The sequence below is a fragment of the Oncorhynchus mykiss genome, chromosome 5, assembly GCF_013265735.2.
Source record: "Oncorhynchus mykiss isolate Arlee chromosome 5, USDA_OmykA_1.1, whole genome shotgun sequence".
NCBI classification, from domain to species: domain Eukaryota; kingdom Metazoa; phylum Chordata; class Actinopteri; order Salmoniformes; family Salmonidae; genus Oncorhynchus; species Oncorhynchus mykiss.
In genome coordinates, this window is record NC_048569.1 from 12,896,951 (window position 1) to 12,924,505 (window position 27,555).

A 27,555-nucleotide genomic window follows, 5' to 3' on the forward strand; every position below is an offset into this window, starting at 1 on the left:
CTCAGGAGTGGTGTCTGCAGCGGAGGGGGGACAGTAGATGGCTGTTATATCGCATGTGTGAGTGTGTTTACAGGGGAGTGGGGTGTGTGTTGGGGAAGTGTGTATCTGTGTGTGCACTGCAGAGAGTATTTGTGAGTGTGCAGGTGTGTGTGTGCGAATATGCACAAGAATTGCCATATATACACCTGGCATACCACATTGTACCGTGTTGGCGCCAATGCACTTTCAGTTTTATTCAGACTACAGGGAAATTGTAAATATATGCTCTACAGTTTGTCTTCCCACTGGCCAATGGCCCTATGACATTGTGTGGTTATTATAAGAAAGCCCTGGGACATTGTGTGGTTATTATAAGAAAGCCCTATGACATTGTGTGGTTATTATAAGAAAGCCCTGGGACATTGTGTGGTTATTATAAGAAAGCCCTGGGACATTGTGTGGTTATTATAAGAAAGCCCTGGGACATTGTGTGGTTATTATAAGAAAGCCCTGGGACATTGTGTAGTTATTATAAGAAAGCCCTGGGACATTGTGTAGTTATTATAAGATTGCCCTGGGACATTGTGTGGTTATTATAAGAAACCCCTGGGACATTGTGTGGTTATTATAAGAAAGCCCTGGGACATTGTGTGGTTATTATAAGAAAGCCCTGGGACATTGTGTGGTTATTATAAGAAAGCCCTATGACATTGTGTGGTTATTATAAGAAAGCCCTGGGACATTGTGTGGTTATTATAAGAAAGCCCTGGGACATTGTGTGGTTATTATAAGAAAGCCCTGGGACATTGTGTGGTTATTATAAGAAAGCCCTGGGACATTGTGTAGTTATTATAAGAAAGCCCTGGGACATTGTGTAGTTATTATAAGATTGCCCTGGGACATTGTGTGGTTATTATAAGAAACCCCTGGGACATTGTGTGGTTATTATAAGAAAGCCCTGGGACATTGTGTGGTTATTATAAGAAAGCCCTGGGACATTGTGTGGTTATTATAAGATTGCCCTGGGACATTGTGTGGTTATTATAAGAAAGCCCTGGGACATTGTGTGGTTATTATAAGATTGCCCTGGGACATTGTGTGGTTATTATAAGAAAGCCCTGGGACATTGTGTGGTTATTATAAGAAAGCCCTGTCCAGGATTTAGATGCGGAGGACTCTGAGAGCATGATAGAGATGTCACCATGCAGGCAAACCGCTGTCACAACTGCTCCCTCTCTTGGACCTTGACTCTTGACTTAATTTCTTCCTCCATGTCTTCTTCCACCTCTTCCTTGACCTCTCAAGTCATTGGAGTTCAATTCAATATTATTTAATATCCCCTGATGTAAAATATCACAGAAGTAATGCTTAACATTCTTCTCCATCTTACCATTGACTACGAGCTGTCAATACAAGTCTTCACCCAGCACCACAATCCCAAGACAACTGCTCAGCGATCTTATGAAGGGGTATATGCTTTCTGGGTACGTGTGATACTTTCCCCCATTTGATCCTTCGTCAGCCATGTGTCCTTATTCCTAGGGAACACAAAAGCGTCTGCGGCTAACAAACGACGAGCAGATGCCCCAGTTCAAATGAGTCAATTAACTTCCAGCAGCACTTTAGCTTCCCTCGCATGGCATTCTTTAACACAGTCACCCATAAAGCTTAGCGAAACAGATGTTTCTCCAAATCTTGCTAGGCAAATGAAAAACGGACCTTTGGAGAAAAAGGAAGCTAATAGCAGCTAATCAAATTATATTAAAAATACATCTTAATGGATTTTTACAGGTTTTTTTGGAGCCTGGTGGGTTACGTTATTTTTTAACCCTGGTGGGTTACGTTATTATTTAACCCTGGTGGGTTACGTTATTATTTAACCCTGGTGGGTTACGTTATTATTTAACCCTGGTGGGTTACGTTATTATTTAACCCTGGTGGGTTACGTTATTATTTAACCCTGGTGGGTTACGTTATTATTTAACCCTGGTGTGTTACGTTATTTTTTAACCCTGGTGGGTTACGTTATTATTTAACCCTGGTGGGTTACGTTATTATTTAACCCTGGTCGGTTACGTTATTATTTAACCCTGGTGGGTTACGTTATTATTTAACCCTGGTGGGTTACGTTATTATTTAACCCTGGTGGGTTACGTTATTTTTTAACCCTGGTGGGTTACGTTATTATTTAACCCTGGTGGGTTACGTTATTATTTAACCCTGGTGGGTTACGTTATTATTTAATCAAGAGGTCATTCAGGTTTTGGGTTGAAAATGTTAAGTGTCTCTGCCGTCTTTATCCTGTAGACTATCAACAAAAGCACTGAATTGAAACACACGGAGTGTTTTGTCTGTGGCGTATGTCGTTTGGTCTACTGTGGCATAGTGCTGTTGACCTTCACTATCTACAAAGCAGTCTCTACAAAGTAAGCAAGCGGTTTTATTAAATCTACTCTCGCTGTGTTTTCATCAGCTGTGGTGTGTAATTATTTAAATATAAACTGATATTTCTATGCAATAAATTGACTTTGTTAAAGGCAGTTAAAATGGCTTCAGAACCATGTTATATGATCTTATACAGCGCATTACACATACACCTCCGCAGTGTCATCGGGAAGAGAAAAACATTACTTTATTCTATTTACCGTCTATTGACATGCTAATTAGACACAAATCTGCCGACATGACTGTTTCTTTAATAAGAGGAAAGAAAGCTTCATCCTCAAGAGTCATTCGACCCCTTAGGATTCAAATCTAGCATCCATCCATCCACTTTTTTCCTTATGTAGCTACCTAGCCTTCCACGTAAAAGTAAATGTATGCCCCCAAAAGGACAACAAATAACGTCAAAATCACAACCAAGAATACTTTAATTAATACAGTTTTATGTTTGCGCCTCGGACAGACTTGAACGAACAACCTAGCAGCGGTTGGCTGCAAAGCTCATTGATGCTCATTGTCATACGTATCTTTTTGCAAATGCGTCACAATGTGACACGTTTAAACTGATACCCGGCTGCACATTAGGATTTGATTCCTTATATCATGCTACTCCACCACCGCTGCTTTTTGCATTCCAGTGATCATTGGCCAAACCTATCATAACCCCTCTGCATTTCTATCATGGGCCATTGTTGATGCTCTCTGACACATTAATGAGTAATGGATTCATGGCCAGGCCTCATTAAGAGGCAGTAGCTGAGGTCGGGAGGGGTGGAGGGGAGGAAAGGGAGAGATGGAGCGGAGGAGGGTGTAGAGCTTGGAATAATCCTAGCTCCCAACACTGATCCCGCTCGCAGAGTCAAGGATGTTGAGCGCTCATCTGGGCTAATGAAATGCAGAATACTAAAGAACCCGCGAGCGGCCCCCGGTACATAAACTCTGCACCCATAACAGAATCGGTTGCTGCTGTGCATGCAGGTCACATACTTACCTCGTATCCTCCATACTAAAATCCTCCCCCTTTTTTCACTCAATTAAAAAATGCATGGCATATTTTAGCGTATCTTTTTATTTATTTTTATTACAAATAGACCCGACCAGAGCACCTTGCAGCTTTGTATAAAAAAAAACACCTCTCCCACACTTCTATAAACAGATTCAAAAGCTGGTCGGGACCCAAGGTTAAAGCCACTGGGGAGAAAAGTATGTGTATTCCGTGTGGCTTTGGCTTGCCGTGAGAAGATCGAACCAGGCCTTTTCCCCAGACAGACACATGCGCACAGACAGGGGGGGGGGGGTTGGGAGGGGAGTGAGACACGTAGACTTGGGTAACATATCGCATCACGCCTTGGCTGCGCCAGCTAGATACTGCTCACAGCTCTGCATGGGAGGGAGGGAGGCTGGGAGGGAGAGAGGGAGGGAGGCAACAGGAAAGGCTACTGTAGCCGTAGAAACTTCAAGAGTTCCAACTTTTCTGACTTGTTGAAAGCCTCTGTGTAGCGGAGGTGGTTTGCCGTGATGAGTAATCTCTCTTGGGATCTGCTTGAGATCTGATCCTCCCCAGAGCTAATGAGTCACACAGACTTGATTATAACTACATAGAATGCAACTGACACCTGCTAGGTAATTTAGGAATTTTTTGCAATTTAATTTCCAAGTGGGTTTTCCAGTAAAGCCACCCTGTTGTTGTTTATAATAATGATGTATTTGATAAGGCCTTAATGCTATTAAAAACCAAAAATGATGTTTTAAGTGGAAAGTATGAAGTCAAAAAAGAAAGGAAATGCCTATTCCACCCATGCTTTACCAAGGTTTTCCAGCACACATCTTTGACCTACTACAGGAGCTCTGTTGATATTGTACTTCAAACTGTTTGTAGGCAGGTTGCTTAGGATTCAAACCTTCTCAAACAGCCCCCACAATAATCTCAGATTTAGTATTTGTTTTTAAATTGTGGGTGAACCAACAGTCTGGTTTGTCAAATTAGTTTAGAGGCTTTTCTGCTTGGTTGCTTTTATGCCAATAAACTCTGATACACTTAATGTTGCCCAGGTCTTCTCCAGCTTTTAGCGGTCAAAACTACTGGTAATCGATACCAAGACAGGTACCACAGTAAATCCATACTGGCAGAGCATGAAAAGAGCGAAAGTGTTGTTGTAGTTTTAAAGCCATCTCAAACTTAAGATGAGCGGATCTGCACTGCTAGATGGGCAAAACTAATTTATTCTCTGCTGTTTTCTGTATTGATAAAATCCAAAGTTGCACTCTTTTCATAGAATTTAAATACAGAAATATAATCTTTGAATACGACCTGGATGAAGGCCAAAGGGGGATTAAGTACAAAGTCGTCAGGGAGACAGTTGGTGTAGGCGGTGGGATCTGGAGCGAGGGGAGGGGAACGGTGGGTGGTGGGAGAGGGGAGGGTTGGGGAAGCTTGTGGCAATGTCCGCTACGGTAATGAGCAAGTCCGCCGCTGGAGAGAGCCCTTCTTGGCGGGCACATTCACGGCCGACTGCCGGTCGCAATTAAAGGCGAGGAGGAGGTGTAGCCTCGCAATCAGCCTCCTCGCCAGTCGCTCCGAATGTAAATAAAAACGAGCCCAGTCAAATTACCGTTGTCGGCAGCGCCCGTTAAACCTGTCTCCGTAATGAGGGAACTGTGACATTTCAGCGTGCCGCCAAGCCCGTCCCGGTCTCACTCGGCGAAGCAACAAGCCTCAGCCGGTGGTGTGTCTCTTGTCGAGACATTCTAATTAGGGCTGAGGACTTTTCGATGACGTCGCTCGGAGGACCAGGACGTGTGGCAGAGAGAAAGAGATAGAAGCCAGCATCCATCTCTCTCCCTCTATCAGACATCTTTCGTTTACCTTTGGCTACCTCCTTCCCCTTTTTCCCTCTTCCTCTTCCCTATTCTCTCTTCCCCTTCTCTCTTCCTCTTCTCTCTTTCCTCTTCGCCTACACACTCCCCTCTCTAACCCCAATACCTCTCTTCTTTCTCTCTTCCTCTTCCCCTTCTCTCTTCCTCTTCTCTCTTCCTCTTCTCTCTTTCCTCTTCACCTACACACTCCCCTCTCTAACCCCAATACCTCTCTTCTTTCTCTCTTTTACTCGGTCACCCTCAGGGCCACAGGTGGAGATGGAGAGTACGGCACCTGTTCTGTATTCTGGACGAGCCTGTCTCCTAAAGGATACTCACTGAATGCTTATTGCTGGCCACGGGCACACACACACACACACACACACACACACACACACACACACACACACACACACACACACACACACACACACACACATCATCAGTGATCACTCGAGTAAGAGTATGATTATCCTCCATGGGTCTTCTATTTGTGGGTCTTCAGATGGCTGTAGAGCCACATATTTTGGTGCAGTTTGGGCAGGGGTGAGTGGTAGTTGGTGGTTGGACCTTTCAGGTATTGAGTCTCTCCTTGCGTAGCTGCTGCTTGTCCTCTGGTGGAGGTCTATATCCTGTAGTGCAGCTCCTTCTTGGATGTTGTTTCTCTACGCACACGCACGCGCACACGCACAGCTGCTGTCAGATGAATGACTCAGTGAGTGAGAACCAGACAGTGAAGAAGAACCACTGGAGAGGAGAGAACACACCACTGTTCGGTCCTCCCTCCCTTTTCTTTCAGGCTTAGATATAACTGTCTTGATGACAGCTATTTCCCCTATTGTTCACATTTCTTTCCATGGTGTGGGATGGGACCAGGGAGATGTACAAGGGATGACAATAAGTGAAATATAACCAAACAATAATGATAGGAAACATTTTATTTACCAATGACAAAAGATAAGCGCTATAATGATGTGTGAGGAAGTTGTTATAAATTCATTTATAATGCATTAGACACATCAGTTCATAGAGATTGTTACCCTTAAATGCTCTGTATTTATTTGATTCCAGCTATCTGCCCTGGTTTGAGGTATTCTACAAGCTGCTCAATATCCTCGCTGACTACACAATCAAAGGCCAGGTCAGTATTCTCAATTAAATCAAAATAATAGTGGTCATTGTAGTTAGGGTGAACCTTGTTATCTACTTAGGTCACAACTGATGATGTAAAAAGGGCTTTCTAGAATAAAATACATTTGATTTGAGGTAGGTATAGAGGAGATTTAGCAACTCCTGACACAAAAGCTTGTTTATTGTTAAAAGTAAAAACCAATGTGTTTCGGCTCTTGGTCTTCATTAGAGTAGGTAGAGGCAGAAAGAGAATTCCACTGCAGTAGAAAGACTGTCACCTTTCTTTATCTTTTTCTTTGCCAGTGTCTTGGGTGACAGCCCTCCCATCTAATTTTAAAGTGGTGTCCCCTCTGTCAGAGCTGCCATCCTACTGACAAACATCACTCTCACTCACTCACTCACTCACTCACTCACTCACTCACTCACTCACTCACTCACTCACTCACTCACTCACTCACTCACTCACTCACTGTCTCCACTCACTCACTGTCTCTCCCTCCCTCTCTTTCCTCTCTCTCTTTCTGTCTGGGGACAGCTTATTTCTCACCTTTTCTCTCAATAGAAAATATATGTCAGGAGTGACATTCAACTCCTCTCCTTTTCCCTTCAACTCTTTCTGCTGACTGTGTAATACAAAAAATATTAACAAACACATCACTCTCTCTGCACACCTAGGTGATACTGAAAACCAAACAACTTAAAAGCACATTGTCCAAAAGAGACTTAAATAATGATTATAGGATTCAAATCAAATTGAGCTTAATCGACAGGCATTCAGACATTTTAAGTAATGTATTCAGAGCACTTTGGCAAACATCTGTTCAAGCCTCAGCTTTACATTCTTGCTGTTTATGGTTGTCAGACAAAGCCATATACCTGGGAGATAGCAGACACAGCCCTATACCTGGGAGATAGCAGACACAGCCCTATACCTGGGAGATAGCAGACACAGCCCTACACCTGGGAGATAGCAGACACAGCCCTACACCTGGGAGATAGCAGACACATCCCTACACCTGGGAGATAGCAGACACAGCCCCACACCCGGGAGATAGCAGACACAGCCCCATACCTGGGAGATAGCAGACACAGCCCCATACCTGGGAGATAGCAGACACAGCCCCATACCTGGGAGATAGCAGACACAGCCCCATACCTGGGAGATAGCAGACACAGCCCCATACCTGGGAGATAGCAGACACAGCCCTATACCTGGGAGATAGCAGACACAGCCCTATACCTGGGCGATAGCAGACACAGCCCTACACCTGGGTGATAGCAGACACAGCCCTATACCTGGGCAATAGCAGACACAGCCCTATACCTGGGAGATGGCAGACACAGCCCTATACCTGGGCGATGGCAGACACAGCCCTATACCTGGGCGATGGCAGACACAGCCCCATACCTGGGAGATGGCAGACACAGCCCCATACCTGGGAGATGGCAGACACAGCCCTATACCTGGGAGATGGCAGACACAGCCCCATACCTGGGAGATGGCAGACACAGCCCTATACCTGGGGCGATAGCAGACACAGCCCTATACCTGGGCGATAGCAGACACAGCCCTATACCTGGGAGATAGCAGACACAGCCCTATACCTGGGAGATGGCAGACACAGCCCTATACCTGGGAGATGGCAGACACAGCCCTATACCTGGGCGATAGCAGACACAGCCCTATACCTGGGCGATAGCAGACACAGCCCTATACCTGGGCGATAGCAGACACAGCCCTATACCTGGGAGATAGCAGACACAACCCTATGCCTGGGAGATGGCAGACACAGCCCTATACCTGGGAGATGGCAGACACAGCCCTATACCTGGGAGATGGCAGACACAGCCCTATACCTGGGAGATGGCAGACACAGCCCTATACCTGGGAGATGGCAGACACAGCCCTATACCTGGGAGATGGCAGACACAGCCCTGGGCGATAGCAGACACAGCCCTATACCTGGGAGATAGCAGACACAGCCCTACACCTGGGCGATAGCAGACACAGCCCTACACCTGGGCGATAGCAGACACAGCCCTACACCTGGGCGATAGCAGACACAGCCCTATACCTGGGAGATAGCAGACACAGCCCTATACCTGGGAGATAGCAGACACAGCCCTATACCTGGGAGATAGCAGACACAGCCCACTACCTGGGCGATAGCAGACACAGCCCACTACCTGGGCGATAGCAGACACAGCCCTATACCTGGGCGATAGCAGACACAGCCCTATACCTGGGAGATAGCAGACACAGCCCTATACCTGGGAGATAGCAGACACAGCCCTATACCTGGGAGATAGCAGACACAGCCCACTACCTGGGCGATAGCAGACACAGCCCTATACCTGGGCGATAGCAGACACAGCCCTATACCTGGGAGATAGCAGACATAGCCCTATACCTGGGAGATAGTGAACAGAGATTATACTGTAGCATCGACAGCCATTAACAGGATTAAGATATGTTTTGTTGTCAAAGTACAATGTACTGGGAGCGCTTTCAAGTCTGTAGGCGATTGGTTATTTCCTCAGAGATGCCATAATATTATAAGGAGGGGATATTGTCAGCTATTTTGTTTGCATAAACATTTTTGTTCCTGTTGCTATTTATAATAGGGTTCCTGTGGGGCATCGTGTGAGATTGTACGTGTCTGTTTGTGTGTGTATTTCAGGAGAGTCAGTGGCGAGAGCTGCTGGAGTCACTCCATACACTCCCCATCCCTGATCCTGGAGTGCCAGTCCATCTTAGCGTGGTAAGACTTTGACCAACTCCCCGTAGACTTCATGGCTGGCCACCTTATCAGAGGAGCAACACATTCAAATCTTCGATCACTAGTTGTCCATTATGCTTAAAATTCACGACTCATTAGCAAGGTTACAGAATTAGCTAACATCATCACACTTTAGGGCCCTTCACATGATACAAGCAAGGTGCCAAGAGCCGTAGGGTCAGGTGCGGCAGTGGGTGAAAGTTCAAGTTATTTGAACTTTGAGTGCTGTGGCAATGTCCCAAAAGCATTGCTTAACTTGTCACAATGCCAAAAAACAATATCTCTTGAGGCAATACCATTCTTGCACCTGTCACTTGAAACCCCCTTTAGATATCTACATTCATCACACATTATATACACCTATAGTATGTTTTTTTGTTGTTGTTGCAGAATACATCAATATATCCCATCTCCTGGCCATTGGGTCAGTGAAGTACAGCCTTATCCTTTATAGTGGGTGCTTTGAGATACAGTTGAAGTCAGAAGTTTACATACACCTTAGCCAAATACATTTAAACTACATTTTTCACAGTTCCTGACATTTAATCCAAGTAAAAATTCCCTGTTTTAGGTCAGCTAGGACCACCACTTTTTTTTTTTTTTTAAATGTGAAATGTCAGAATAATAGTAGAGCGAATTATTTTCCCAGTGGGTCAGAAGTTTACATACACTCAATTTGAATTTGGTAGCATTGCCTTTAAAATGTTTAACTTGGTCAAACATTTCGGGTAGCCTTCCACAAGCTTCCCACAATAAGTTGGGGGAATTTTGGCCCATTCCTCCTGACAGAGCTGGTGTAACTGAATCAGGTTTGTAGGCCTCCTTGCTCGCACACACTTTTTCAGTTCTGCCCACAAATATTCTATGGGATTGAGGTCAGGGCTTTGTGATGGCCACTCGAATACCTTGACTTTGCGACCAAGCTTTAACTTCCTGACTGATGTCGTGAGATGTTACTTCAATATATCCACATAATTTTCATTCCTCATGATGCCATCTATTTTGTGAAGTGCACCAGTCCCTCCTGCAGCAAAGCATTCCCACAACATGATGCTTCCACCCCTGTGCTTCACGGTTGGGATGGTGTTCTTCGGCTTGCAAGCCTCCCCTTTTTCCTCCAAACATAACAATGGTCATTATGGCCAAACAGTTCTATTTTTGTTTCATCAGACCAGAGGACATTTCTCCAAAAAGTATGATTTGTGCAATTGCAAACTGTAGTCTGGCTTTTTTATGGCAGTTTTGGAGCAGTGGCTTCTTCCTTGCTGAGCGGCCTTTCAGGTTATGTCGATATAGGACTCGTTTTACTGTGGATATAGATACTTTTGTACCTGTTTCCTCCAGCATCTTCTCAAGGTCCTTTGCTGTTCTGGGATTGATTTACACTTTTCGCACCAAAATATGTTCATCTCTAGGAGACAGAACGTGTCTCCGTCCTGAGTGGTATGACGGCTGCTTGGTCCCATGGTGTTTATACTTGTCTACTATTGTTTGTAGAGATGAACGTGGTACCTTCAGGCGTTTGGACATTTCTCCCAAGGATGAACCAGACTTGTGGAGGTCTACAATTTTTTTCCTGAGGTCTTGGCTGATTTCTTTAGATTTTCCCATCATGTCAAGCAAAGAGGCACTGAGTTTGAAGGTAGGCCTTGAAATACATCCACAGGGACACCTCCAATTGACTCAAATGATGTCGATTAGCCTATCAGAAGCTTCTAAAGCCATGACATAATTTTCTGGAATTGTCCAAGCTGTTTAAAGGCACAGTCAACTTAGTGTATGTACATTTCTCACCCACTGGAATTGTGATACAGTGAATTATAAATGAAATAATCTGTCTGTAAACAATTGTTGGAAAAATTACTTGTGTCATGCACAAAGTAGATATCCTAACCGACTTGCCAAAACTGTAGTTTGTTAACAATAAATTTGTGGAGTGGTTGAAAAACGAGTTTTAATGACTCCAACCTAAGTGTATGTAAACTTCTGACTTCAACTGTAGGTTGCAGATATTATCCTTCATAGAGGATGCTTTGATTTTTGCTGACTGTTTTCGGGTCAGTTGTGGGTTCAATGGGGGGAGCACCAAGGCTGCCACCCCTGCCGAGTGGGGCACCATTTCCCCGACCCTCAAAGGCTTATCCCTCAGCTGTCCTGCATGATGGGTTACAACACAGGCCGTTCCATTTGAAAGATTTTTAGGAATCCCTCAGAGCTCCATGTTAGGGTGCCTACTCAAAGCGTTTCACGTACAATGGAGTGAGACAGAGTTTACACCCAACAAAATAGAGGAGACGGTTCTGTCAGAGTGATCTTGGCGTCAGACGCAGGGATATAGAGGAAGTAGTGAGTGCATCACTTTCTTCGCTAGGCTTTCCCCACTCCCAGCAAAGGAGCTGAGTTTATTATCATACCGTCAGTCTTCAGACACCTTCTCCATGAGATATCTGTCAGACCCACCTCACTATCCTTACCCTGCAAAGCGACAATACATGACTAACATTGAATCCTACTAAACCGACTCTGGCGCTCATCTGATGTGTCAGGGCTTGCAAACCATCAAGGATTACAAAGGCAAACCCAACAGTGAGCTGCTCAGTGATTCATACCTACCAGACGAGCTAAATCCCTTCTATGCTCGCTTCGAGGCAAGCAACACTGAACCATAAGTGAGAGCACCAGCTGTTCCGGATGACTGTGTCATCATGCACTCCATAACCGATGTGAGTAAGACCTTTTAACAGGTTAACATTCACAAGCTGGAGGGCCAGACGGAGTACCAGGACACAAGTTTCTTCACTTTTTCGACCTCTCCCTGACCTTGTCTTTAATACCTACATGTTTCAAACAGACCACCATAGTCCCTGTGCCCTAGAAGGTAACCTGTCTAAAAGACCATCATACCAGGCACCCTGGACCCACTCCAATTCGCATACCGCTCCAACAGATCCACAGATGGCGCAGTCTCTATTGCACTTCACACTGCCCTTTCCCACCTAGACAGAAGGAACACCTACGTGAGAATGCTGTTCATTGACTACAGCTTAGCGTTCAACATCATAGTGCCCTCCAAGCTCATCACATAGCTAAGGACCCTGGGACCGAACACCTCCCTCTGCAACTGGATCCTGGACTTCCTGACGGGCCGCCCCCAGGTGCTGTGAGGGTAGGCAACAACACATCTGCCACGCTTACCCTGAACACGGGGGCCCTCAGGGGTGTGTGCTTAGTCCCCTCCTGGCCTCCCTGTTCACCAACAATTGCGTGGCAATTGCATGGTAGGCCTGATCACTGACGACGATGAGACAGCCTATAGGGAGGAGGTCAGAGACCTGGCAGTGTGGTGCCAGGACAACAACCTGTGCCTCAATGTCAGCAAGGCAAAGGAGCTGATCATGGACATTAGGAAACGGATGGCCGAGCATACCCCCATTCACATTAACGGAGCTGAAGTGAAGCGGGTCCAGAGCTTCAAGAAACCACAGTGTCCACATCACTTAGTATCTATCGTGGTCCAAACATACCAACACAGTTGTGAAGAGGGCACGAGAACACCTCTTCCCCTCAGGAGGCTGAAAAGATTTGTCATGGGCCTCAGATACTCAAAAGGTTCTACAGCTGCACCATTGAGAGCATCTTGACTGGCTGCATCACCGCTTGGTATGGCAACTGTTAACGTCTGACCCAAATGCGCTACAGGGTGTAGTGCCTTACAGGTGGTGCGTCCGGCCCTGTACATCACTGGGCCCGAGCTTTCTGCCATCCAGGACCTCTATACCAGGCAGTGTCAGAAGAAGGCCCTAAAATTGTCAGACTCTAGCCGCCCAAGTTATAAACTGTTCTCTCTGCTACCACACGGCAAGCGCTACCGGTGCACCATGTCTGGAACCAACAGGACCCTGAACAGCTTCTATTCCCAAACCATAAGACTGCTAAATAGTTAGTTGTATAGTTAACCAAATAGTTACTCGTACTAACTGCATTGACCCATTTTTGCGCCCACTTTTTTGACTAATCTCATACGCTGCTGCTACTGTTTACTATCTGTCACTTTATTCCTAGTTATATGTACATACACTACATGACCAAAAGTATGTGGACACCTGCTCGTTGAACATCTCATTGCAAAATCATGGGCGTTAATATAGAGTTGGTCATGCCTTTGCTGCTATAATAGCCTCCACTCTTCTGGGAAGGCTTTCCACTAGATGTTGCAACATTGCTGCTGGGTCTTGCTTCCACAAGAGCATTAGTGAGGTCTGGTTCCAATTCATCCCAAAAGTGTTGGATCGGGTTCAGGTCAGGGCTCTGTGCAGGCCAGTCAAGTTCTTCCAAATCGATCTCTACACACCATTTCAGTATGGACCTCGCTTTGTGCACAGGGGCATTGCCACAAAGTTGTAAGCATGGAATCATCTAGAATGTCATTGTATGCTGTAGCGTTAAGATTTCCCTTCACTGGAACTAAGGGCCTAGCCCTAACGATGAAAAACAGCCCCTGACCATTATTCCTCCACCACACTTTACAGTTGGCACTATGCATTGGGGCAGGTAGCGCTCTCCTGGCATCCCCCAAACCCAGAGTCATCTGTCGGACTGCCAGATGATGAAGCGTGCTTGGCATTGAGCATGGTGATCTTAGGCTTTTGTGCGGCTGCTCGGCCAAGGAAACCCATTTCATGAAGCTCCCAACGAACAGTTCTTGTGCTGACGTTGCTTCAAGAGGCAGTTTGGAACTTGGTAGTGAGTGTTGCAACTAGGATACACGCACTTCAGCACTCGGCTGTCCCGTTCTGTGAGCTTGTGTGGCCTACCGCTTTGCGGCTGAGCCGTTGTTGCGCCTAGATGTTTGCACTTCACAATAACAGCACATACATTTGACAGGGGCAGCTCTAGCAGGGCAGAAATTTGATGAACCTACTTGTTGGAAAGGTGGCATCCAATATCGGTGCCACCATTTAAAGTCACTGAACTCTTCAGTAAGGCCATTCTACTGCCAATGTTTGTTTATGGAGATTGCATGGCTGTGTGTTCGATTTTATACACCTGTCAGCAATGCATGTTGCTGAATAGCCAAATCCACTAATTTGAAAGGGTGTCCACATACGTTTGTGTATTTAGTGTATCTAACTCAATTATCTTGTCCCACTACACATCAACTTGGTACTGGGACCCCTTGTATGTAAATAGTCAAGTTATCGTTACTCATTTGTACCTATTATTACTTGTTTTATTTCTGTATTTTCTTTCTCTCTGCATTGTTGGGAAGGGGCCGTAAGTAAGCATTTCACTGTTAGTCCTCACCTGTTGTTTACGGAGCATGTGACGAACAAAATAGTATTTTATTTCATCTATCCCCTGGGTTGTTACCGTTATTGAGAACAGGGAGGTGTTCATAAGACAGCAAATGTAATAAAACATGTTGAAACAGGAAGTTGAAAAGGGCTGTTTTTCCAGTGTATGGAATGTCTTTACACTATTGAGCGTTAACTCCTAATCCTATTAGCGTTTGTCTTTTCTCATGAACTGCAATGGCTTAAAATGCCTTAATCTCTCAAATTTTACCCCCTGTGTTTCTTTGTCCCCGTTAGCATTCCTACTTTACTGTGCCTGACACAAGGGAATTACCCAGCATACCTGAAAACGTGAGTATCTTTGGCCTTCACCCTTGAATTTGCTGTTCTTTATTGTTCACTGTTTAGGAAGACATTTGCAGCACACCACTAACAATATCCATTTGGAATAATTGACGATATGCCAAAATACATCACTCAATCTCATCTGATATGAAAGAACACATTAATGTTACTCCACTCTGCCCACGTCCCCAATGCACCCTGTTCATATAGGCCTGTGTGTTAGGGTTAGGTTTACTGTAGGCCTGTGTGTTAGGGTTAGGTTTACTGTAGGTCTGTGTGTTAGGGTTAGGTTTACTGTAGGTCTGTGTGTTAGGGTTAGGTTTACTGTAGGTCTGTGTGTTAGGGTTAGGTTTACTGTAGGTCTGTGTGTTAGGGTTAGGTTTACTGTAGGTCTGTGTGTTAGGGTTAGGTTTACTGTAGGTCTGTGTGTTAGGGTTAGGTTTACTGTAGGTCTGTGTGTTAGGGTTAGGTTTACTGTAGGTCTGTGTGTTAGGGTTAGGTTTACTGTAGGTCTGTGTGTTAGGGTTAGGTTTACTGTAGGTCTGTGTGTTAGGGTTAGGTTTACTGTAGGTCTGTGTGTTAGGGTTAGGTTTACTGTAGGTCTGTGTGTTAGGGTTAGGTTTACTGTAGGTCTGTGTGATAGGGTTAGGTTTACTGTAGGTATGTGTGTTAGGGTTAGGTTTACTGTAGGTCTGTGTGTTAGGGTTAGGTTTACTGTAGGTCTGTGTGTTAGGGTTAGGTTTACTGTAGGTCTGTGTGTTAATGTTAGGTTTACTGTAGGTCTGTGTGTTAGGGTTAGGTTTACTGTAGGTCTGTGTGTTAGGGTTAGGTTTACTGTAGGTCTGTGTGTTAGGGTTAGGTTTACTGTAGGTCTGTGTGTTAATGTTAGGTTTACTGTAGGTCTGTGTGTTAGGGTTAGGTTTACTGTAGGTCTGTGTGTTAGGGTTAGGTTTACTGTAGGTCTGTGTGTTAGGGTTAGGTTTACTGTAGGTCTGTGTGTTAGGGTTAGGTTTACTGTAGGTCTTTGTGTTAGGGTTAGGTTTACTGTAGGTCTGTGTGTTAGGGTTAGGTTTACTGTAGGTCTGTGTGTTAGGGTTAGGATTAATGTAGGTCTGTGTGTTAGGGTTAGGTTTACTGTAGGTCTGTGTGTTAGGGTTAGGTCTGTGTGATAGGGTTAGGTTTACTGTAGGTCTGTGTGTTAGGGTTAGGTTTACTGTAGGTCTTTGTGTTAGGGTTAGGTTTACTGTAGGTCTGTGTGTTAGGGTTAGGTTTACTGTAGGTCTGTGTGTTAGGGTTAGGTTTACTGTAGGTCTGTGTGTTAGGGTTAGGTTTACTGTAGGTCTGTGTGTTAGGGTTAGGTTTACTGTAGGTCTGTGTGTTAGGGTTAGGTTTACTGTAGGTCTGTGTGTTAGGGTTAGGTTTACTGTAGGTCTGTGTGTTAGGGTTAGGTTTACTGTAGGTCTGTGTGTTAGGGTTAGGTTTACTGTAGGTCTGTGTGATAGGGTTAGGTTTACTGTAGGTATGTGTGTTAGGGTTAGGTTTACTGTAGGTCTGTGTGTTAATGTTAGGTTTACTGTAGGTCTGTGTGTTAGGGTTAGGTTTACTGTAGGTCTGTGTGTTAGGGTTAGGTTTACTGTAGGTCTGTGTGTTAGGGTTAGGTTTACTGTAGGTCTGTGTGTTAATGTTAGGTTTACTGTAGGTCTGTGTGTTAGGGTTAGGTTTACTGTAGGTCTGTGTGTTAGGGTTAGGTTTACTGTAGGTCTGTGTGTTAGGGTTAGGTTTACTGTAGGTCTGTGTGTTAGGGTTAGGTTTACTGTAGGTCTGTGTGTTAGGGTTAGGTTTACTGTAGGTCTGTGTGTTAGGGTTAGGTTTACTGTAGGTCTGTGTGTTAGGGTTAGGATTAATGTAGGTCTGTGTGTTAGGGTTAGGTTTACTGTAGGTCTGTGTGTTAGGGTTAGGTCTGTGTGATAGGGTTAGGTTTACTGTAGGTCTGTGTGTTAGGGTTAGGTTTACTGTAGGTCTTTGTGTTAGGGTTAGGTTTACTGTAGGTCTGTGTGTTAGGGTTAGGTTTACTGTAGGTCTGTGTGTTAGGGTTAGGTTTACTGTAGGTCTGTGTGTTAGGGTTAGGTTTACTGTAGGTCTGTGTGTTAGGGTTAGGTTTACTGTAGGTCTGTGTGTTAGGGTTAGGTTTACTGTAGGTCTGTGTGTTAGGGTTAGGTTTACTGTAGGTCTGTGTGTTAGGGTTAGGTTTACTGTAGGTCTGTGTGTTAGGGTTAGGATTAATGTAGGTCTGTGTGTTAGGGTTAGGTTTACTGTAGGTCTGTGTGTTAGGGTTAGGTTTACTGTAGGTCTGTGTGTTAGGGTTAGGTCTGTGTGATAGGGTTAGGTTTACTGTAGGTCTGTGTGTTAGGGTTAGGTTTACTGTAGGTCTTTGTGTTAGGGTTAGGTTTACTGTAGGTCTGTGTGTTAGGGTTAGGTTTACTGTAGGTCTTTGGGTAGCATGAATAAACCGCTAGTCCCACAAACATTAGACATTCATTCAATTGCTTCAGCTCACGGGGGGAGATATCGAAGGAGTCAGAAGAATCAATATCTGGTTTGATTTCCCCGTTTTTCCAATTCCCGCCGGTAGCCTCACGTAGTTTGTTAGCCGTCAGACAGCCCTCGCTAGTCCTCTAAGGCTGTGAGCCCTCCCCAGATCTCCCTCTCTGGGGGGCCTATAGACAGACAGAGAGAACGCAGAAAAAGGAGAGCTTGACAGAGACGTGACAGAGGTGTGAAGGAGACGTGACGGAGGTGTGAAGGAGACGTGACGGAGGTGTGAAGGAGACGTGACGGAGGTGTGACGGAGGTGTGAAGGAGACGTGACGGAGGTGTGAAGGAGACGTGACGGGAGATAAGTGAACCCCAGTCAGAAGGGAGAGGTGTGAAGGAGACGTGAAGGAGACATGACGGAGGTTTGAAGGAGACGTGACGGAGGTGTGAAGGAGACGTGACGGAGGTGTGAAGGAGACGTGACGGGAGACAAGTGAACCCCAGTCAGAAGGGAGAGGTGTGAAGGAGACGTGAAGGAGACGTGACGGAGGTGTGAAGGAGACGTGAAGGAGACGTGACGGAGACGTGAAGGAGACGTGACGGAGGTGTGAAGGAGACGTGAAGGAGACGTGACAGGAGACAAGTGAACCCCAGTCAGAAGGGAGAGGTGTCGAAGGAGGAGTCTGTAGTCTTCAGAAGTAATGCTTCTGGAGGTTTGGAGAAGATGACAGATTTAAAAATAAAAATATATATTTTTAAATGTAACTTATTTAACTAGGCAAGTCAGTTAAGAACAAATTCTTATTTACAATGACGGCCTACCGGGGAACAGTGGGTTAACTCCCTTGTTCAGGAACAGAACAACAGATTTTTACCTTGTCAGCTCGGGGATTTGATATAGCAACCTGTCGGTTACTGGCCCAACGCTCTAACCACCTGCCGCCCCCACATGCACACAAACATCTCTTCTACTACAGCTTATTTCACCTAAATCACTTGTGGAATGCCTATTTCAAACATATTTTTTCTCTTTCTATGACATAGACTGACCAGGTGAAAGCTATGATCCCTTATCGATGTCACTTGTTAAATCCACTTCAATCAGTGTGAATGAATTGGAGGAGACAGGTTAAAGACATGGACAATTGAGACATGCATTGTGTGTGTGTGCCATTTAGAGGTTGAATGGACAAGACAAAAGATTGAAGTGCCTTTGAACGGGGTATGGAGGTAGGTGCCAGGCGCACCGGTTTGTGTCAAGAACTGCACCGCTGCTGGGTTTTTCAAGCTTAACTGTGTGTGTATCAAGAATGTTCCACCACCTAAAGAACATCCAGCCAGCTTGACACAACTGTGGGAAGCATTGGAGTCAAGATGGGCCAGCATCCCTGTGGAATGCTTTCGACACCTTGTAGGGTCTATGCCCTGACTAATTGAGGCTGTTCTGAGGGCGAAAGGGGCTGGAACGCAGTATTAGGAAGGTGTTCATAATGTTTTGTACACTCAATGTATATTCCGAAAACTTCAATGTCTTCAATGAGTCAGTTTATTTTGCAGCAATAAGAGTACACATACAGACGAAATCACATGTTTAAATACATGACATATTTTCATGTGTTCTGTCTAAAGTATTGTATTTAATTGTCTTACATGCCGAGGATCACAGAGAGAAGTTTTATTTGAAACAATAATGTGTCTTCCTGTTACATTCTTCACCTGTTATATCTCTATACCATACCTTTGTAACATGTAAATCACGTTGATGCCTTGTACTATTCATACAGTCATTGGTCTGCCCTTGCTATCACAACTAACTTCTACCCCTTTTTTATTTTTATTTTTACTTTTTGCCTTTGTTTTTTCTTGCAGAGAAACCTAACAGAGTATTTTGTAGCCGTAGATGTCAATAACATGCTCCATCTGTACGCTAGTATGCTTTATGAGCGTCGAATCCTCATCTGCTGTAGCAAACTAAGCACCGTAAGTACTGTAGATCCTTCACTCCCTTCCTCCTCTATTCTCACTCTCTCCATGCATATCAACTAATTAAGGAGTGTCTATTTTGCAGGATTGGTTTGGTACTGTTGCACCACCACACAATAAGACACAACATGAAATGGTTGTTCACCCAGATTTAATTATTACATTTTTTTCCCAACAGAAATATTTGAAGATATTGTGGATGAGAATCTGTCCGTTTTTTCCCCACTGTAACCACATACTATTTTTAAACCCTTTTACATTTTCTGGTACATTTTTTGTTGTACCCTCCACCGTTAAAGCTATAACCCTCTTCACGCCTTTTTGTATAGAGAGGACTGTCTGAAGAGCTTGTCACCTGCTAAAAACATCTCCTTACACATACAGTGCCTTCAGAAAGTATTCACACCTCTTGACTTTTTCCACATTTTGTTGTGTTACAGCCTGAATGTTAAATGGATTTCATTGAGATTTTTGTCACTGGTCAACACACAATACCAATAATGTGAAAGTGTAATTATGTTTTTAGACATTTTTACAAATTAATTTAAAATGAAAAGCTGAAATGTCTTGAGTCAATAACTATTCAACCCCTTTGTTATGGCAAGCCTTAATAAGTTAAGGAGTAAACATTTGCTTAACAAGTTACACAATACGTTGCATGGACTCACTCTGTGTGCAATAATAGTGTTTAATAATGATTTTTGAATGACCGCCTCATCTCTGTACCCCACACATTACTGTACATACTGTAAGGTCCCTCAGTCGAGCTGTGAATTTCAAACACATTCAACCACAAAGACAAGGGAGGGTTTCCAATGCCTTGCAAAGAAGGGCACCTGTTGTTAGATGGGGGGGGGGGGGGGGGGGGATGTTCACATTTTTCTTCCAATTTTTCATTATTTGAGTATTTGGTATAGATCGTTGACAAAAAAAGACAATTCAATCAATTCAATTAAATTCAATCCATTTTACTCCCACTTTGTGTGAATGTAGAAAAAGTCGAGGTGTAAATACTTCCTGAATAAGCCTTATTTTCTTGTACTGTACCATACAAAGCATTGTCTTCAATTAAGCTTTTATGAGGCATTCCTAAGTCTTCCATTATGTGATATCGCCACTATATAATTAAGCCCCTCCTGCCCTCTCGGCCTGTTAAAGTTACTAATGTGTGTATGGGTTTTTGATTAGCGAAGCCCAGTTTATGTGCTGTTTTTAACACATACTGTAAAAGGGAAGTTGTTCACAAGCCCAATGGGAAAATACTCTTGTCCGGGTGACTGCTTGTTTAGAAGCTACACCTGAACATGTAGTAGCAAAGAGGACTTATTCTAGAATGGCGAGGTATAACAATTATTATACAGTCCATCAAAACATGACCATGTTCTTATGGGGAGACCTCTATTCCTTTAGCATATCAGTGAATATGGGGAGACCTCTATTCCTTTAACATAGCAGTGAATATGGGGATACCTCTATTCCTTTAGCATATCAGTGAATATGGGGAGACCTCTATTCCTTTAACATATCAGTGAATATGGGGAGACCTCTATTCCTTTAACATATCAGTGAATATGGGGAGACCTCTATTCCTTTAGCATATCAGTGAATATGGGGAGACCTCTATTCCTTTAGCATATCAGTGAATATGGGGAGACCTCTATTCCTTTAACATATCAGTGAATATGGGGAGACCTCTATTCCTTTAACATATCTGTGAATATGGGGAGACCTCTATTCCTTTAACATATCAGTGAATATGGGGAGACCTCTATTCCTTTAGCATATCAGTGAATATGGGGAGACCTCTATTCCTTTAGCATATCAGTGAATATGGGGAGACCTCTATTCCTTTAGCATATCAGTGAATATGGGGAGACCTCTATTCCTTTAGCATATCAGTGAATATGGGGAGACCTCTATTCCTTTAACATAGCAGTGAATATGGGGAGACCTCTATTCCTTTAACATATCAGTGAATATGGGGAGACCTCTATTCCTTTAGCAAATCAGTGAATATGGGGAGACCTCTATTCCTTTAACATAGCAGTGAATATGGGGAGACCTCTATTCCTTTAACATATCAGTGAATATGGGGAGACCTCTATTCCTTTAACATAGCAGGGAATATGGGGATACCTCTATTCCTTTAACATATCAGTGAATATGGGGAGACCTCTATTCCTTTAACATATCAGTGAATATGGGGAGACCTCTATTCCTTTAACATATCAGTGAATATGGGGAGACCTCTATTCCTTTAACATATCAGTGAATATGGGGAGACCTCTATTCCTTTAACATATCAGTGAATATGGGGAGACCTCTATTCCTTTAACATAGCAGTCAAATAAAATCATATCAAATGTAATTTGTCATATACACATGGTAGCAGATGTTAATGTGAGTATAGTGAAGTGCTTGTGCTTCTGGTTCCGACAGTGCAGTAATATCTAACAAGTAATCTAACAGTTCCCCAACAACTACCCAAGTCGGTTAGGACATCTACTTTGTACATGACACAAGTCATTTTTCCAACAATTGTTTACAGACAGATTATTTCACTTATAATTCACTGTATCGCAATTCCAGTGGGTCAGAAGTTTACATACACTAAGTTGACTGTGCCTATAAACAGCTAGGACATTTTTTACCAGCATTAAATGTCAGGAATTTGTGAAAAAACGAATTTAAATGTACAGTTGAAGTCGGAAGTTTAGAAACACCTTAGCCAAATACATTTAAATTAAGTTTTTCACAATTCCTGACATTTAAACCTAGTAAAGATTGCCTGTCTTAGATCAGTTAGGTTCACCGCTTTATTTTAAGAATGTGAAATGTCAGAATAATAGTAGAAAGAGTGATTTATTTCAGCTTTTATTTCTTTTTTCACATTCCCAGTGGGTCAGAAGTTTACATACACTCAAATAGTATTTGGTAGCATTGCCTTTAAATTGTTTAACTTGGGTCAAACATTTCGGGTAGCCTTCCACAAGTTTCCCACAATAAGTTGGGTGAATTTTGGCACATTCCTCCTGACAGAGCTGCTGTAACTGAGTGAGGTTTGTAGGCCTCCTTGCTCGCACACGCGTTTTCAGTTCTGCACACAAATTTTCTATGGGATTGAGGTCAGGGCTTTGTGACGGCCACTCCAATACCTTGACTTTGTTGTCCGTAAGCCATTTTGCCACAACTTTGGAAGTATGCTTGTGGTCATTGTCCATTTGGAAGACCCATTTGCGACCAAGCTTTAACTTCCTGACAGATGTCTTGAGATGTTGTTTCAATATATCCACATAATTGTCCTACCTTATGATGCCATCTATTTTGTGAAGTGCACCAGGTCTCCTGCAGCAAAGCACCCCCACAACATGATGCTGCCACCCCCGTGCTTCACGGTTGGGATAGTGTTCTTCGGCATGCAAGCCTCCCCCTTTTTCCTCCAAACGATGGTAAAGATGGTCATTATTTCCAAACAGTTCTGTTTTTGTTTCACCAGACCAGAGGACATTTCTTTAAAAAGTACAATCTTGGTCCCCATGTGCAGTTGCAAACCATAGTCTGGCTTTTTATGGCGGTTTTGGAGCAGTGGCTTCTTCCTTGCTGAACGGCCTTTCAGGTTATTGTGATATAGCATTCGTTTTAGTGTGGATATAGATACTTTTGTACCGGTTTCCTCCAGCATTTTCACAATGTCCTTTGCTGTTGTTCTGGGATTGATTTGCACTTTTCGCACCAAAGTACGTTCATCTCTAGGAGACAGAACGTGTCTCCTTCCTGAGCGGTATGATGGCTGCGTCATCCCATGGTGTTTATACTTGCGTACTATTGTTTGTACAGATGAACGTGGTACCTTCAGGCATTTGGAAATTGCTCCCAAGGATGAATCAGACTTGTGGAGCTCTACAATGTTTTTTTCTGAGGTCTTGGCTGATTTCTTTTGATTTTCCCATGATGTCAAGCGAAGAGGCATTGAATTTGAAGGTATGCCTTGAAATACATCCACAGGTACACCTCCAATTGACTCAAATGATGTCAATTACCATTTCAGAAGCATCTAAAGCCATGGCATCATTTTCTTGAATTTTCCAAGCTGTTTAAAGGCACAGTCAACTTTGTGTATGTAAACTTTTGACCCACTGGAATTGTGATACAGTGAAATAATCTGTGTGTAAACAATTGTTGGAAAAATGACTTGTGTCATGCACAAAATAGATATACTAACCGACTTGCCAGAACTATAGTTTGCTAACAAGAAATTTGTGGAGTTGTTTAAAAACAAGTTTAAATGGCTCCAACCTAAGTGTATGTAAACTTCTGACTTCAAATGTATTTGGCTAAGGTGTATGTAAACTTCCAACTTCAACTGTACATATAAATATATGGATGAGCGATGGCCGAGCAGCATAGGCAAGGTGCAATAGATGGTATAAAATACAGTATATACATATGATATGAGTAATGTAAGATATGTGTACATATGATATGAGTAATGTAAGATATGTAAACATTATCAAAGTGGCATTATTTAAAGTGACATTGTTTAGAGTGGCTAGTGATCCATTTGTTAAAGTGGCCATTGATTTGTTCTCCATGTAGCCATTAGCCTCTCTGAGTTAGTGATTTCTGTTTAGCAGTCTGGTGGCCTTGAGATGGAATGTCCTCTCGGTCCCAGCTTTGATGCACCTTGCCTTCTGGATGATAGCGGGGTGAACAGGCAGTGGCTCGGGTGGTTATTGTCTTTGATGATCTTTTTGGGCTTCCTGTGACATTGGGTGGTGTAGGTGTCCTGGAGGGCAGGTAGTTTTCCCCCGGTGATGCGTTGTGCAGACCTCACTACCCTCTAGAGAGCCTTGCGGTTGAGGGTGGAGCAGTTGCCCTAACAGGCTGTGATATAGACCGACAGGATGTCAGGGTTTAGTCAGGGTTTTGGGTGACAAGCTGCTGCACCTTCTTCACCACACTGTCTGTGTGGGTGGACCATTTCAGTTTGTTGTTGATGTGTACGCCGAGGAACTTAAAACTTTCCACTTTCTCCACTGCTGTCCCCTCGATGTGGATAGGGGGGTGCTACCTCTGCTTTTTCCTGAAGTCCACAATCATCTCCTTTGTTTTGTTGATGTTGAGTGAGAGGTTGTTTTCCTGACACCACGCTCCGTGTGCCCTCACCTCCTCCCTGTAGGCTGTCTCGTCGTTGTTGGTAATCAAGCACACTACTGTTGTGTCGTCTGCAAACTTGATGATTGAGTTGGAGGCGTGTGGCCACGCAGTCGTGGGTGAACAGGGAGTACAGGAGAGGGATGAGCAGTGAATATGGGGAGACCTCTATTCCTTTAACATATCAGTGAATATGGGGAGACCTCTATTCCTTTAACATATCAGTGAATATGGGGAGACCTCTATTCCTTTAACATATCAGTGAATATGGGGAGACCTCTATTCCTTTAACATATCAGTGAATATGGGGAGACCTCTATTCCTTTAACATATCAGTGAATATGGGGAGACCTCTATTCCTTTAACATATCAGTGAATATGGGGAGACCTCTATTCCTTTAACATATCAGTGAATATGGGGAGACCTCTATTCCTTTAACATATCAGTGAATATGGGGAGACCTCTATTCCTTTAACATATCAGGGAATATGGGGAGACCTCTAGTCCTTTAACATATCAGTGAATATGGGGAGACCTTTATTCCTTTAACATATCAGTGAATATGGGGAGACCTCTATTATTTTAACATATCAGTGATTATTGAGGAAAAGAAACGAGGGACACATCTAAAATGTTACCATATTCCCTAAATGGTGCACTACTGTTGACCAGAGCCGTGGGAGAAAAGCTGAATGTTCCTCATATTTTTTTTTAATACCAAAACAGAAACCACACATGTCCTCCTCCTCCCCATTAAAAAGGGATATGATTCATCCAAGGAATCCCAGTCTTCCTGTTTGACGTGAAAAATACTTTACCTGACATGGCTGTGGACGAGCGTTCCCCAGGGGCTCTTTCTCCCCACACCCCATTCCCTATAACGAGTCCCTTAGACAAACGCTGCCACAACGTTTTCCTCCCCCCATCTTAAATCAAAGTAAAATTGTCAGAATCTCCGAGTTGGCCAGTTTGATTGACTGTGGGGGGGGGGGGGGGGCACGTTTTATGATCAATCATCTGCTCTGAATATAGAAACCCACACACTTAAACAGCGTCTCAGACAAACGCTGTTATTCTGGGGAATGTCTGTTGTGGTTGAGCAACACCGCTATTATTGACACATCTGCCAGCGTTCAACGGTGCCATCTTAGTTTGATCAACGGCTGCGTTCGTTTGCCCGGCACTACATTCCTCCTACCTTAACACACAAAGGAGCGGAATTTGTCACGTGAGATATTAAACGTCAGTGATGGGAACTGTTGCTGGTCTAATTTCCGGTGGTGTAATTTGTATCATTTATGGGGTGGCTTTGATGCCATGAGTAATGGCCAATTTACTCTTGGAGTGTGTGTCCCTGTGTGTGTGTCCCTGTGTGTGTGTCCCTGTGTGTGTGTCCCTGTGTGTGTGTCCCCCTGTGTGTGTGTGTGTCCCTGTGTGTGTGTGTCCCCCTGTGTGTGTGTGTGTCCCTGTGTGTGTGTGTGTCCCTGTGTGTGTGTGTGTCCCTGTGTGTGTGTCCCCCTGTGTGTGTGTGTGTCCCCCTGTGTGTGTGTCCCCCCCTGTGTGTGTGTGTCCCCCTGTGTGTGTGTTCCTGTGTGTGTGTGTCCCCCTGTGTGTGTGTGTCTGTGTGTGTGTGTGTGTCCACAGAACTCCAAACATTGACATAGTGCAGTTGGAACTTTCTTTGCACAATAATATGTCAATGTATTTTCTACAATATGGCAATGCAAGGAATAGTTATATACCTCAAATATTCCATTGTGGATCTGTCAATATAATGTATATTTCCAAATGAACCCGTGAGAAATAGTTATATGCCGTATTATGCTGCATGGTGTGTGATTGTGGTGTTATGTACTCTCTCCCTCCACCACAGTTAACGGCTTGTGTTCACGGGTCGGCGGCCATGATGTACCCAATGTATTGGCAACACGTTTACATTCCTGTCCTGCCTCAGCACCTTATAGACTACTGCTGGTGAGTAACCACAATGGTCATCTGTAGCTCAGTTGGTAGAGCATGGCGCTTGCAACACCAGGATAGTGGGGTTTGTTTCCCAGCACCACCCATATGCATGACTGTAAGTCCCTGTGGATAAAAGCATCTGTTAAATGCCATATTCATTTTTTTAAAGCGCTTGTTTCCAACTCCAAGCGTGTCACATTGTAACACCAAGGTGTGGGACTTAAAAGAGTTTTCCCCCTATCCGTTGGTTCATGCTGTATCAGCTACATGCGTGGCTACATACAGATATCAGCTACATATCTAGCTACATACGTGGCTACATACAGATATCAGCTACATATCTAGCTACATGCGTGGCTACATACAGATATCAGCTACATATCTAGCTACATGTGTGGTTAGATGCAGATTCTGCCTCTAGTGTGTAGCACTCACCATTTCCTAACAGAACACTCACATTCAGCATGTTGATGGACTCAACACACTTGACCCAACTGTTACAGTATCCAAAATGTACCCCTTTTCCACCCACACCCGCACCCCCACCCCCCCTTCCACCCCATAACAAGTGACATGACACTGGCTGTATTTGTAGGGAGGCAGCATGACGTTCCCCATGTCTTTATGAATATGGCGAACAAAGCCTTTAATAATGCTTGGTCACCATCCATTTATTACATGATCAAGATGTGCCCTGCACATAGAATTAGAATATGAATGTCATGATGCAGCATGTCTAATGTAAAGACTGACGAGTACGATGATGTGCTTGTCCAAAATCTGAACCTATTTCCTGTTTCTGAATAACATACAGTTGAAGTCGGAAGTTTACATACACCTTAGCCAAATACATTTAAACTCAGTTTTTCACAATTCCTGACATTTAATCCTAGTAAAAATTCCCTGTCTTAGGTCAGTTTAGGTCAGTTAGGATCACCACTTTATTTTAAGAATGTGAAATGTCAGAATAATAGTAGAGAGAATGATTTATTTCAGCTTTTATTTATTTAATCACATTCCCAGTGGGTCAGAAGTTTACATACACTCAATTAGTATTTGGTAGCTTTGCCTTTAAATCGTTTTGGATAGCCTT

At 43.8% G+C, this 27,555-nt stretch overlaps 1 protein-coding gene across 5 annotated transcripts in view; it reads left to right on the forward strand.

Moving 5' to 3' along the window:
• Positions 1-27,555, forward strand: part of LOC110523223 (DENN/MADD domain containing 1A) — a 175,508-nt gene that overhangs the window by 94,119 nt on the left and 53,834 nt on the right. For 4 of the 5 annotated variants that reach the window (XM_036976815.1, XM_036976818.1, XM_036976816.1 and 1 more), the window contains exons 6-10: positions 6,349-6,418; positions 9,090-9,170; positions 14,780-14,833; positions 19,232-19,342; positions 26,374-26,474. In XM_036976815.1, coding sequence (XP_036832710.1) covers positions 6,349-6,418; positions 9,090-9,170; positions 14,780-14,833; positions 19,232-19,342; positions 26,374-26,474 — 417 coding nt within the window. The remainder of the gene's footprint in view (positions 1-6,348; positions 6,419-9,089; positions 9,171-14,779; positions 14,834-19,231; positions 19,343-26,373; positions 26,475-27,555) is intronic. The other variant, XM_036976817.1, reaches the window with a different exon arrangement.